This window comes from Geotrypetes seraphini, chromosome 11 (genome assembly GCF_902459505.1).
Source record: "Geotrypetes seraphini chromosome 11, aGeoSer1.1, whole genome shotgun sequence".
Taxonomy (NCBI): domain Eukaryota; kingdom Metazoa; phylum Chordata; class Amphibia; order Gymnophiona; family Dermophiidae; genus Geotrypetes; species Geotrypetes seraphini.
In genome coordinates this window covers 100,573,744-100,588,190 of record NC_047094.1, presented here as the reverse complement: position 1 = coordinate 100,588,190, position 14,447 = coordinate 100,573,744, and the positions used below count along the sequence as shown (strand labels likewise).

At 43.7% G+C, this 14,447-nt stretch overlaps 1 protein-coding gene across 4 annotated transcripts in view; it reads right to left on the bottom strand.

Annotated features, from left to right (window-relative positions):
• The window catches only part of LOC117369307 (serine/threonine-protein phosphatase 4 regulatory subunit 1-like), a 151,192-nt gene that overhangs the window by 113,454 nt on the left and 23,291 nt on the right, over positions 1 to 14,447 (bottom strand). For all 4 annotated transcript variants that reach the window (XM_033963709.1, XM_033963710.1, XM_033963707.1 and 1 more), the window contains one exon: positions 2,666 to 2,773. In XM_033963709.1, the coding sequence (XP_033819600.1) occupies positions 2,666 to 2,773 (108 nt within the window). The remainder of the gene's footprint in view (positions 1 to 2,665; positions 2,774 to 14,447) is intronic.

The window sequence follows — 14,447 nt, the reverse complement described above, 5'->3', positions numbered from 1 at the left end:
GACAGGGCAGGGGGAGGGTTGGGGTGCAGAGCCTGCAATAAGGCTGGGAGGAGGCACTGGCCCAAATATAAATGGGAACCCCATTTTTGGGTCAATTCTTTGGCCCCAAAATCCTGGTTTATATTCGAGTATATACGGTATGTTTGGAATGTAATAATTTTTTTACTTTAATTTTAAAAAAGAAAAATCCATAAGGATAAAGTAAAAATTCTTCCAAAAATATCATCAATTTCATGAGCCAACCAATGACTTTAACTAGTGATCTGAAGATAGTTAAAGGGACCTGTCTGTTCAGCTGAAGTGAAGGGAAAGGAATTTCTGTCTCAAATCTTCTCCAAACAGACAAATCTTCAGGATCTTTCGGCTGCCAGTCAGACGGACCCCAACCAAAACCTCCACCCCCTCAGAACCTCACCATGTGATTGGAGGCGGGAAACCGGAGTCTGCACCCTGATACCCCAAGGGCTCTTACTCGGGGTGCATAAAGCCTGACTTAAGCCACTAACAAGGTCAAGAGGCAAGCATGTTTCCAGGGGGACAGACCCCAAACTCTGATGTGGGACAGAGAAAGCTGGCACCACAGGTCCACCTGAAGCTTGCCCTGTGAAGTTGCAGTCCAGCTCCATGGAAACTGCTTTCTTTCTTGGGCAGAGAACCCCTCCAAAAGGGGTCTCAAGGCATCGAACCACTGAAAAAGAATGAACTCAAGTGAAAAAATAAGAAAAAGCAGAGTAGATCAGAAGCATTTCAGCACTATTTGCTTGCAGAAATAAAAACTGTAGAGGGCTCTGTGTTCCTCAGCAGGAGATGCAGAGGATAAAAGTATGTGGTTTTCTGCAAGACCCCATTCACAGGTTGTGATAAAACACCTATCATATTGATTCCGGAGGGGATGTAACAGAATGAGAGACTACTGGGCTTATTTTGGAGGCCTCTTTGATTACAGTACCTAGGGATAATTTAGGACCATCTTCAGTTTCTCCAAACAGGATTTCTATTGGTGGTTTATTTTTTGTCACATCTGGGAACAAATAGCATTCAACCCTCTACAAGTCTACTCAGTTTCTTTCAATGTTGGGTAGCTACCCCAAAGATATGCTTTTTCTGACAGTTATGTTCCCAGGAATGAGGGTGGAAATGGGAGATTCTGGTACTCTTACCCTCAGCTGTGAAGGCCACAATTGTTTGGTTCAATACTATAAGTTCCCAGCTACAACAGTGTCATGATTTTTTTTCCAAGACAGTTTTACAGTAATGTTAATCCATAGTGGCCGATTATGGCTTTGGAGAATGTGAACAGAGATTGGAAAACAAGATTCATTATAAGAATCTATATTTTTAAGTTTCACTAGAAATAATATGATGTCAGCCCAGGAGATATTGAAAATTGTTTGCTAGAAATATTAAAATAACCTGTTGGTTCATTGCCTTCTACCTCCAGGGTTTATTACCTGTCTTACACCTCTGTCAGAGCCCAGTAAAAGTGTCAGATGTATTGGATCCCCCTGTGGGACCAAATCTGACTGAACTAAATAACATCTTTGGTGAACACATAGAGCCACTATGGTTGCTTCTTTTAGCCTTATCTTGGATAGAGGCTCTTTAGAAATGTTAAATACTGGAAATATTTGTTCCTTGAGCATTTGGTTGGGGTCTTCCTGGATTTCCCTTCCAGCACTTAGGCAAGAAAGGTGGTATTCAATGAATTTTGTCAACTAGTAATTTTCTTTCAATCTTTTTTTTATAAAATTTACAAGTGCTTTATTCATTGCAGGGAAGATTTATTTTTACTGATCAGCCTATTTAAGGTATTTTTAAAGGATACATTTCTAATCCAATGTAAGGTGACTTCTGAGGGCAGAGCAGAAGAACAAAGCCTCTCTGTAAATAAGAAACCAGCAACATATATGTAATTTTTAAATGTTTTGATTCTGTTATTTCTATTTAGTTTGACTCCTGTTGCAGGCCTGTTGGCAGAAACATGACTCATGCCGAGTTATTTAAATTTTTATCATACAAATAAAGCCTGCCTGGCGATTGTTTCCATTAGGTGGTTTCTGAAAAGATGCTCCCATTTATTTTGGGTTAAAAAGCGACTGATAATATATAGCACCAGGATTAATATTATTTGAATATGGGCTAGATTTGCTAAAGTGCACTATCACTGCTCACACAATTAAGACATGGTATTAGTAAACAGGTCCCATTGCATAAAATAAACCTGCAGTAAATAATGCATGCAGTAATATGCATTGCTGTTGCATAAAATCTAGTTGTTAGGTTTTTTTCCTTTGTAGATTTCTCTAGATTTGGCTTCTCTTCTCTGGTTGTGGAATGTAGGGGGAAACTTGTGTGTGCTACATTGTTTGGGGGTTTTATTTATTCTACTGTCCCTCTGCTAAACTTTTGATTTGTAATCTCAATCTAATTTCTAAATAAACAAAAAAATAAATAAATCAGTTGGATTTGCAGTTCTGCAGTATGAGAATAAAATCAGTCTGGACAGTCTTGCAGTCGCATTTTATATTTATATTTCAATGAAGTAGAGATAATCAACTTTGAGACCCGTCTAATCACTGGCTTAATTTTGGAAAATGCTAAACCAAGTTTTTTTGTATTAATACAGAATGGCTTAATAGGACATAGATAATTGAATTATGCTAACCTTCCGAACTTGAAATAATTTCCCATCGCTGCAGAGTTCACAAAATCGTGGAAGCAACACCTGTTCAACAGTATCCCTACCCAACATGGAAGTCATTTTACAGATTATCTGCAGGAAAGAAGGCAATCATTAAAAAAAAAAAAAATTACTGACACCATAAAATGACTAATCTTCAAACTTCAAAAATAAATTTGCTTTCCCAAGTCCAATGCAAACTCTTGTTCGCTTTTGTTTTCATGTTAACCATGGCATCTTTGCAGCTTTTGCTAAGTCTAATTCACCAGATATCATTTAATATACAAAGGGGCTCATTTTCAAAGCACTTAGACTTAGGCTGCTATGTAACTTTGTAAGTCCAGGTGCTTTGAAAATATGCCTCAAAGTGTGTTAAAATGAGACACTATAAAGAGGAGATTATACAGGAACTATTTAAAAAACAAAATTTGACTGCGTAGAAAGTTGGTACCCTGCAGAACGTAGTTAGGTTTACCGACTTGTAATTGGTGAAATAGAAGGCAAAGCAGGCAGAACCTTAAGTATGTAGAACCTCTTAATTTTAAGGTAATGACTGTGCAGCATTTCCAAAATACATAAGCCAAAGTTTCAAAATTAATTTGGGGTAACAAACACAGTACAAATTACCCTACCCTAACTTGGACAATATTGGGGTTGCTCAACACCCACTAGCATCCACAAAGTTAGCCCTTAGGCCAATATCTCACAAACATTTTCCTCCACAGCACAGTAAACTTAGGTCCACGTCTACAGGGTCTCTGAGCATGTGAAAATGTCGACTGGGCATGTCACACACGTGCGCGACGTCATCATGTCAATGGCCATGCATGCTCAGAGGCTCTATATATATAGCCCTAAGCTCGGGGGCCTTCCAAAACCTGGACAAACAGCTCGGTTTTGGAAATCCCTACATCACCGGGGTGGGGGAAGCAGAGAGGAGGAGAGGTGCCAGCGCTGGCAGCGACTGACTTGTCTCTTCTGCGGTACCTGGAATTTTGCCTTGGTACACTATGGTACTGCGGCACACAGTTTGTAATACACTGCCTTAGGCCAACAATAATCATAGCATTATAACATGTCAGCTTGGAGAATAGATGGCTCAGGGGTGATACGATAGAGGTCTATAAAATATTGAGTGGAGTGGAAAAGATAGATGTGAATCATTTGTTCACTCTTTCCAAAAATACTAGAAATAGGGGGCATGCAAAGAAGCTACCAAGTAGTAGATTTAAAACAAACTGGAGAAAATATTTATTCACACAACATGTACCGTATTTTCGCGGATATAACGCGCACCATTGTAAAACGCGCACAGGGGTATAGCGCGCAGAAATCACGATGATATGTACAAAAACTTTTCTATACCGCGCTCAGGCATATAACGCGCATGCTGCCCGACTCTCCTCTGGCCACCCCGACTCTCCTTTCGCTCTCCCCGACTCTCCTTTCGCCCTCCCCGACTCTCATCTGGTTGCCCCGACTCACCGTTCACCCGCCCTGACTTTCGGTGCACTGCCCCGCCTCTCCGTGCCTGTCCCCCTTGAAGTCCTGTCCCCCTTGAAGGTCTGCCTGTCCCCCTTGAAGATCTGCCTGTCCCCCCTTGAAGTCCTGTCCCCATCCTGAAAGCCTGATGCCCCCCCTCGACGTCCGATTCTTCTCCCCCCTCGGCAGGACCACTCGCACCCCCACCCCGAAGGACCGCCGACTCCCCAACAATATCGGGCCAGGAGGGAGCCCAAATCCTCCTGGCCACGGCGACCCCCTAACCCCACCCCGCACTACATTACGGGCAGGAGGGATCCCAGGCCCTCCTGCCCTCGACGCAAACCCCCTCCCCCCAACGACCGCCCCCCCCCAAGAACCTCCGCCCGTCCCCCAGCCGACCCGCGACCCCCCTGGCCGACCCCCACGACACCCCCACCCGCCTTCCCCGTACTTTGTGTAGTTGGGCCAGAAGGGAGCCCAAACCCTCCTGGCCACGGCGACCCCCTAACCCCACCCCGCACTACATTACGGGCAGGAGGGATCCCAGGCCCTCCTGCCCTCGACGCAAACCCCCCTCCCTCCAACGACCGCCCCCCCCAAGAACCTCCGACCGACCCGCGACCCCCCTGGCCGACCCCCCCACCCCCCTTCCCCGTACCTTTGGAAGTTGGCCGGACAGACGGGAGCCAAACCCGCCTGTCCGGCAGGCAGCCAACGAAGGAATGAGGCCGGATTGGCCCATCCGTCCTAAAGCTCCGCCTACTGGTGGGGCCTAAGGCGCGTGGGCCAATCAGAATAGGCCCTGGAGCCTTAGGTCCCACCTGGGGGCGCGGCCTGAGACACATGGTCGGGTTTGGCCCATGTGCCTCAGGCCGCGCCCCCAGGTGGGACCTAAGGCTCCAGGGCCTATTCTGATTGGCCCACGCGCCTTAGGCCCCACCAGTAGGCGGAGCTTTAGGACGGATGGGCCAATCCGGCCTCATTCCTTCGTTGGCTGCCTGCCGGACAGGCGGGTTTGGCTCCCGTCTGTCCGGCCAACTTCCAAAGGTACGGGGAAGGGGGGGGGGGGGGGGGTCGGCCGGGGGGGTCGCGGGTCGGTCGGAGGTTCTTGGGGGGGGCGGTCGTTGGAGGGAGGGGGGTTTGCGTCGAGGGCAGGAGGGCCTGGGATCCCTCCTGCCCGTAATGTAGTGCGGGGTGGGGTTAGGGGGTCGCCGTGGCCAGGAGGGTTTGGGCTCCCTTCTGGCCCAACTACACAAAGTACGGGGAAGGCGGGTGGGGGTGTCGTGGGGGTCGGCCAGGGGGGTCGCGGGTCGGCTGGGGGACGGGCGGAGATTCTTGGGGGGGGGGCGGGCGCTGGGGGGGGGGGGGTTTGCGTCGAGGGCAGGAGGGCCTGGGATCCCTCCTGCCCGTAATGTAGTGCGGGGTGGGGTTAGGGGGTCGCCGTGGCCAGGAGGGTTTGGGCTCCCTCCTGGCCCGATATTGTTGGGGAGTCGGCGGTCCTTCGGGGTGAGGGTGCGAGTGGTCCTGCCGGGGGGGGGGATGTATCGGACGTCGGGGAGTCGGCCGGGCAAGAGGGCTTGGGCTCCCTCTTGCTCCGATCGTGGATGCGGGTGCGGGTGGGAGCGCGTGCGAGCGGTCGTTCGGGGTGGGGGTGCGAGCGGTCCTGCTGGGGGGGTGAATCGGGCGTCGGGCGGGGTGGGAACTATGTTTAAAAACTTTTGTATACCGCGCTCAGGCATATAGCGCGCGAGGGGTATGCGCGGTACGTAAAATCACGTATAACGCGCGCGTTATATCCGCGAAAATACGGTAATTAAACTCTGGAATTCATTGCCGGAGAATGTGGTGAAATCAGTTAGCTTAGCAGGGTTTAAAAAAGGGTTGGATAATTTCCTAAAAGAGAAGTCTATAGGTCATTATTGAGATGGCTTGGAGAAATTCACAGCTTATTCCTTTTTTATCTTTAATCTTTATTAAATTTTAATTTTTATGACAATAATAATCATATGAAACTAACAGTATCCAACTAATATCAATATAAAGGAAACATAATAACAAAGCAAATTACGGTAGGTAAGTTTCAACTGTTTTGTTAGTCCACAATAATATAAAGGAGGAGTTCCATAAAAATCGAAGACTATTTTATTCCCTCACTTATTAAGGAAAATGATGGTTGCCTGAAATGGACCTGAACTAAACTTCTTGAGCTTTTATTCCTGAATATTAACAGGAGTACTTGAAGACCTCACCTCATTTTCTAAAATAAATCTCATCAACTGTGTAGAATCAAAGAAAGTATACCTGGCACCCTTGAAGTTAATCAAACATTTGCAAGGGAACCTTAATACAAAAGTAGCTCCCAACTTCAAAGCCTGGGGTCTCAAAAGTCAAAAACTGTTTCCTCCTTCTTTGCATTAATTTAGATACATCTGGATACATTCTTATTTTTTGATTCAGAAACAATACATCTTTATATTTAAAGAACAACTTCAATAACCAATCTCTGTCTGAATCTAAAGCTAATTGAACAAATAATGTAGCAAATGTAATCTGTTCTGAATCTGATTTTTCTATTCAATTCGTCTAGTCCAATAGATCTAATTCGGGTTCTTGTTGATCTTCCAGAGTTTTCTTCTTTCCCAAGTATATATTAGATTTTTTAAATAGGTGGAAATGAATTCTGTGGGATTTTCAGAATCTCTGAAAGATATCGTTTAAACATATCTATTGGTGAAATTGTCATTAATTTAGGAAAATTAATCAACCTTAAATTTGTCTCTGTGTGATATTTTCCAAAATTTCCATCTTGAAGTTAATGTACCATTTTCCTTCATTAGGAGCTGATTTTGTGCTCCAAGAATTTCCAATTTTTTATCTTGTTCAGTTGATTTTTTTCTCTAGTTTATCCACTTTTTGTTGTAAAGTTAGTGTCTCAGTTAATAAAGCAGAACAATGAGTTGAAAATGTTTGAAATTGAGTCCCCAGGGAAAGCTGTAATGTGGCAATTGCTTCCCATATAGAGCTTAAGTCAATAACTGTAGGCTTTTCCAAGGGTGGCACAGTATAGGTAAATTTCAAATTGTTTCAGTTCACAGTACCTGGTTGAAGGTTAGTCGGTGCCGGTACTTGCTGTTCCCCTGCCAAATTCAGTGTACCTCGCGGCGTCGGGTGGCAAATCTAATGCAAAAATTAAAAATCTAATTCTACATTTACTCTGATGACATCATCATAGTCCTGCCCCTAACTAGCTTGACCCCTGAGACAAAGACTCATCTAGCACTAACTCTAAAACCAAATTGAAACATGGATGACAGAGTTCAAACTGAAGCTCAACCCCGAAAAAACCAAATTCTTCCTGGCAAGCCCAAACGACAAAATCAAAGATACTACAATAACCCTGAATGGACAGAACTTCTCTATTGTCGATACCATAAAAATCCTGGGAGTGACACTGGACCGCCATCTCACTCTAGATAGGCACTCAAAGCTACTAATCAGAAAAGGCTTCTCGACACTATGGAAGCTAAGAACCATCAGAAAGTACTTCGACACAACATCATTCCGCTTACTGGTGCAATCCTCCATCTTAAGCCTACTCGACTATTGCAATATTATTTATCTGGGGTCTCTCAAGAAACTATTCAAAGTCTCCGAATCATACAAAACTCAGCTGTGCGACTGATTTTCGGCCTAAAGAAATGGGAACACATAACCCCCTACCACCAAAAACTCCACTAGTTGCCCCTGGAGGCAAGAGTATTGTTCAAATTCGCATGTCTGCTACAAATCCATTCTCGGTTTGGCCCCTCTGTACCTGGTCTCCCACTTTAAACTAGACTGCTCCACCAGGCCTACACGCAGAATACGCATGTTTAGCCATCCTACAATAAAAACCTGCCGATACAAAAGATTCCTCGACAGAACGCTTGCCTTCCAAGCAAGTCTACAGAACGTGGTTAAGCAGCAGCATCATGCACTCCTCATCCTACCTCAACTTCAGAAAACTTATTAAAACCAATCTGTTCAACCGATTTGTGACCAAGAATTCCTAAAGTCTTCACTGCTTATCCCTCACTGTATGACCTATCCCTTCTTATTGTAAATCGCCTCGATCTACCTCCCATTGACCAAGAATTCCTAAAGTCTTCACTGCTTATTCCCTCACTGTATGACCTGCTCTTCCTGTTGTAAATCACCTCAAATTACCTTTACTGTAAACCCGCACCTAGAATGTTACCATACTCTGTACAAATATTCATGTACTCAAAGACTTCACTGTTTTTTCGCTGTATGTCCAGCTCTTCTTTATTGTAAACCGCCTGTTGTAAATCGCCTCGACTTACTTTTATCGTAAACCCGCATCTAGAATGTTACCATACTCTGTACAAATTTTCATGTACTCAAAGACTTCATTGTTTTTTTTCGCTGTATGTCAAGCTCTTCTTTATTGTAAACCGCCTCGAACTACTTTGGCTTTGACAGTATATAAAACAATAAATTATTATTATTATTATTATTAAAAAAGAAGCAGATGACAAACTTCTAATCGCCAGTTCTTCTTCTTGGGCTACATATTACTACAGCAGGAAAAAGAAACCTTGCAGAGAAATTTAGACAATATTTTTCTAGGCATTTAAACTAGAAGGTGGGGGTGGTGTATGTACGAAGGACAATTATAGAGACCACCCCCGGCAAAAGAAAAGATGTGATAGTAGTAAAGGCTGCAACATAAGCAATATCAGCAACTCATTTCTTAGTATTGCAACGGAAAGTGAAACGACACAAAAATCCATATGAAAAAGGAGATTATCGCTGAAAAATAGCTGGAAAGCGATGACCACAAATGCTCGCAGTCTAAGCAACAAAGTTCATGATCTGCAAGCCCTGATATTAGAGGCAGATCTAGATATTGTTGCTATCACAGAGACATGGTTCAGTGAATCACATGGATGGGATGCAAACATACCGGGATATAATCTTTTTAGGAAGGACAGAGATGGTCATAAAGGTGGAGGAGTAGCTTTCTATGTAAAGATCAATATCCAAGCGACCGAAATGCAAGGGACCTGGGGAGAGGAAGAAGCGATATGGATTGCTCTGAAAAGAGAAGATGGAACTTCTATCTACGTGGGTGTAGTCTACAGACCTCCGACTCAATCGCAGCAAATTGATAAGGATCTGATTGTGGATATCCAAAAGTTTGGAAGGAAAGAGGAGATTCTGCTGTTGGGAGATTTCAACCTGCCGGATGCGGACTGGAATGTTCCGTCTGCGGAATCGGAAAGAAGTAGGGAGATTCCATGCCTTTCAAGAGGCTCTGCTCAGACAAATGGTGACGGAACCCACAAGGGAAAAAGCGATATTGGATCTGGTCCTCACAAATGGAGAAAGTATCTCTAATGTTCGAGTGGGTGCTCACCTGGGTAGTAGGGATCATCAAACGGTTTGGTTTGATATAACGGCTAAAGTGGAGAGCGGCCGCACGATACTTAAAGTCCTAGACTTCAAACGTACAGACTTTAATGCAATGGGAAAGTACCTGAAGAAAGAGCTGTTAGGATGGGAGGACATAAGAGAAGTGGAAAGACAGTGGTCTAAGCTGAAAGGAGCGTTAAAATGGCTGCGGACCTTTATGTGAAGAAAATCAATAAAAACAAGAGAAAAAGGAAGCCGATATGGTTCTCCAACCTAGTGGCTGAGAAAATAAAGGCGAAAGAGTTGGTGTTCATGAAATATAAAAAAACCCAAGAAGAGGAGAGCAGAAAGGACTACAGGGTGAAACTGAAAGAAGCCAAGAGAGAGATACGTTTGGCAAAGGCACAGGCGGAAGAACAAATGGCTAAAAATGTAAAAAAGGGAGATAAAAATTTTTTCAGATATATTAGTGAAAGGAGGAAGATAAAAAATGGAATTGCTAGGCTAAAAGTTGCTGGGAACAAATATGTGGAGAGTGATGAGGAGAAAGCAAATGTGCTAAACAAATACTTCTGTTCTGTGTTCACAGAAGAAAATCCTGGAGAAGGACCGAGATTGTCTGGCAAAGTTACACGAGAAAATGGAGTAGATTCTGCGCCGTTCACGGAGGAGGGTGTTTATGAGCAACTTGAAAAACAGAAGGTGGACAAAGCGATGGGACCAGACGGGATCCATCCCAGGATACTAAGGGAGCTCAGAGAGGTTCTGGTGAGTCCTATTAAAGATTTGTTCAACAAATCTCTGGAGACGGGAGTAATTCCTGGGGATTGGAGGAGAGCGGATGTGGTCCCTATTCATAAAAGTGGTCACAGGGATGAAGCAGGAAACTACAGGCCGGTGAGCCTCACTTCAGTTGTTGGAAAAATAATGGAAGTGTTGCTGAAAGAAAGGATAGTGTATTTCCTTGAATCTAATGGGTTACAGGATCCGAGGCAACATGGCTTTACAAAAGGTAAATCGTGCCAAACGAACCTGATTGAATTTTTTGATTGGGTGACCAGAGAGCTGGATCGAGGACATATGTTAGATGTAATTTACTTGGATTTCAGCAAAGCCTTTGATACAGTTCCTCATAGGAGGCTGTTGAACAAACTTGAAGGGCTGAAGTTAGGACCCAAAGTGGTGAACTAGGTCAGAAACTGGCTGTCGGACAGACAGAGGGTGGTGGTTAATGGAAATCGCTCGTAGGAAAGAAAGGTGACTAGTGGAGTCCCTCAGGGTTCGGTGCTGGGGCCAATCCTGTTCAATATGTATGTGAGTGACATTGCTGAAGGGTTAGAAGGAAAAGTGTGCCTTTTTGCAGATGATACCAAGATTTGTAACAGAGTAGACACCGAAGAGGGAGTGGAAAATTTGAAAAAGGATCTGCAAAAGTTAGAGGAATGGTCTAATGCCTGGCAACTAAAATTCAATGCAAAGAAATGCAGAGTAATGCATTTGGGGATTAATAATAGGAAGGAACCGTATATGCTGGGAGGAGAGAAGCTGATATGCACGGATGGGGAGAGGGACCTTGGGGTGATAGTGTCCGAAGATCTAAAGGCGAAAAAACAGTGTGACAAGGCAGTGGCTGCTGCCAGAAGGATGCTGGGCTGTATAAAGAGAGGCGTAGTCAGTAGAAGGAAGAAGGTGTTGATGCCCCTGTACAGGTCATTGGTGAGGCCCCACTTGGAGTATTGTGTTCAGTTTTGGAGACCGTATCTGGCGAAAGACGTAAGAAGACTTGAGGCGGTCCAGAGGAGGGCGACGAAAATGATAGGAGGCTTGCGTCAGAAGACGTATGAGGAGAGACTGGAAGCCCTGAATATGTATACCCTAGAGGAAAGGAGAGACAGGGGAGATATGATTCAGACGTTCAAATACTTGAAGGGTATTAACGTAGAACAAAATCTTTTCCAGAGAAAGGAAAATGGTAAAACCAGAGGACATAATTTGAGGTTGAGGGGTGGTAGATTCAGGGGCAATGTTAGGAAATTCTACTTTACGGAGAGGGTAGTGGATGCCTGGAATGTGCTCCCGAGAGAGGTGGTGGAGAGTAAAACTGTGACTGAGTTCAAAGAAGCGTGGGATGAACACAGAAGATTTAGAATCAGAAAATAATATTAAATATTGAACTAGGCCAGTTACTGGGCAGACTTGCATGGTCTGTGTCGGTGTATGGCCGTTTGGTAAAGGATGGGCAGGGGAGGGCTTCAATGGCTGGGAGGGTGTAGATGGGCTGGAGTAAGTCTTAACAGAGATTTTGGCAGTTGGAACCCAAGCACAGTACCAGGTAAAGCTTTGGATTCTTGCCCAGAAATAGCTAAGAAGAAAAATTAAAAAAAATTAAATTAAATTTAAAAAAAATTTTAAATTGAATCAGGTTGGGCAGACTGGATGGACCATTCGGGTCTTTATCTGCCGTCATCTACTATGTTACTATGTTTGATCTTCACAGCTATGCTCCCCTCACTCCCCACTTCCTGCTGCATTCGTCGGGGGAGTCGCTGTGCCGGTGTGTTGCTCTCCTCTGGCGAGAGACTGGTCTCCTCAAAAGAGGTGCTGGGACTCTCCAACATGTCCCCACCTCGCGCCAAGGACTTTCCATCCGGATCTCCTCCAGGCCCGCGTTCGACAAACGCATCCATAGGGTCAGATAGTTGTTGCGGCCTAGGTTCAAAGGGGTAAACCCGGGTCTTAGACTTGCGCTTCACCATAGGTAAGATACACGGTTCGAACGCGTTCCGCCAGATGTGTTCAGGCAGCCATCTTGATTACGCTCCTCCTCCAGCTTATTCCTAGGATAAGCAGCATTACATCTGTTTTACTACTTGGGATCTAGCTAAGTACTTGGGACCTGGGTTGGCCATTGTTGGAACAGGATACTAGGTTTGATGGACCTTTAGTCTGTCCCAATTCTTATGGCAATTATTATGTTCTTATGATTTTTGTAGAATCTTTTATCCATGTTCTCTAAAGTGATCCTGAGCACTTCATAGCAATCTTCGGAAGAGTCCAAAATAGATTTATTCCCCTCATTGAATGTGACTTGGTTCAGCCTCAGCTGTGACACTGACACATGCAGCATGACCTGTTAAAAGCCAACTTAGTTGGAATGCTTTGCTGACTATACTCATAACTGCTTCTGCAAGAGACCTGCTGAGATTTCACAGATACCAGTGTTACCTCTGGCTGTGTGTATCTTTTTATTTATTTGTTCAGTTCAAGCTTTATTTTGGCATGTGTAAATCAACACAAATCCATAAGAAAGCACATTGGAGAGAACAGCTGGATCAGTCGGATATCACTTTCATTTGAAAGGAAACTCTGAAATGAGAAGGCATAGAATGAAGTTAAGAGGTGATAGGCTCAGGAGTAATCTAAGGAAATATTTTTTTACAGAAAGGGAGGTAGATGCATGGAATAGTCTTCCAGTAGAGGTGGACAGACTGTGTCTGAATTCAAGAAAGTGTGGTACAGGTACTTGGGATCTCTTAGTAGGAGATATTAGATGATGCAGATGGGCAGACTGGATGGGCCATTTAGCCTTCATCTGCCTTCATGTTTCTAAAGTTTAAGAATCAGATAACCAACAGCAAGTTGCATTTCCAACAGCAAGTTGCATTTCTTTTGGAGAAAAAAGTCAAACACAAATTATGTATTTGGAAAATGAAAAAAAATAGAAGAAATTATTAAATAAATGGAGCCAGTGTAAAGCTTTGATGAATGAAAATAAAGAGCAGAATGTTTTAAAAACAGACCTGTGCATACATAAAAACAGATTTATTTTTTACTGGCTGATGCAGTAGCAGAAACCCAGTTTTTTGGGGGGGTTTAGAGTTTGAAGGACAAAACTGTCATACCTTAGGCTACTGTCTAATCTCACAAATCAGAGTGTCTCATATGATTAACCCATTACTTGCATCAGTTTGTTTTCCACTAATGTATTCACAAGGCAGCATCAACAACTCACAGATGTCACTCTTTTCCTAACACTTAGAAAAAAAGTCATCCAACCCAGTGTCTATTTTAATTTTCATGTACTAAATAAGTCACTGTACTTTTCTGCAGCCTTGAGCACAACTGTTCGCCTGTTTTATAGTTATACAAAAATATACAGACAGCTTCGTAAACACTTTCTCAAGCATATTACTGGATATATATGTTGATTCCATCTGCAGAATCACGCAAGTTAGAAGTGAATTAAATAACATCTGTAATAAACAGTATTAAAATCCCTGAATATCAGATGCTTATTCCTTAGATGAGATACTTCAGTGGGAGAACATTTTTTTCATTATTGTTTTAAAATAGCTTAGAACAATTTGTTCCCAAACTGTGGGTTATATCAGGAGCAGATTGGGAGGGAGGGGGGAAGCACAGAAATAAGGATCCTTCCCTCATTCTGCACCTCTACCATGACTTATATCCATTAGCAGCAGTAGGCATAGGGCCCTTGCCCCCTCCTCCTAATGCACTGGAAATTCATTGCTGCTACTGTTGCAACCATGTCTGCCTTTCATATTTTTGATAAGTGAGAGAAGTGGATGAGAAAGGAGAGGAGAGGGAAGTGGAATAGAGGTCTGTTATTTTATCCATCATTGTCTGGGGTCATGTGAATTTTTAAGTGTTAAAATGGGGTAAACAGTCTTTGTAAAGCAGTAATTTAGAAATATGTTTTCAGAAAATCAGTTGAAAAACTTCTGATACTACAAATATTAACGGGGCTTGTGCACAGGTACTGAGTATTTCCTGGTGCAACATGAGACCAATATCAGAAGTGCTGGGCTCCCAACCACTGGGTTGGAATGTAATGTATTCACAATGC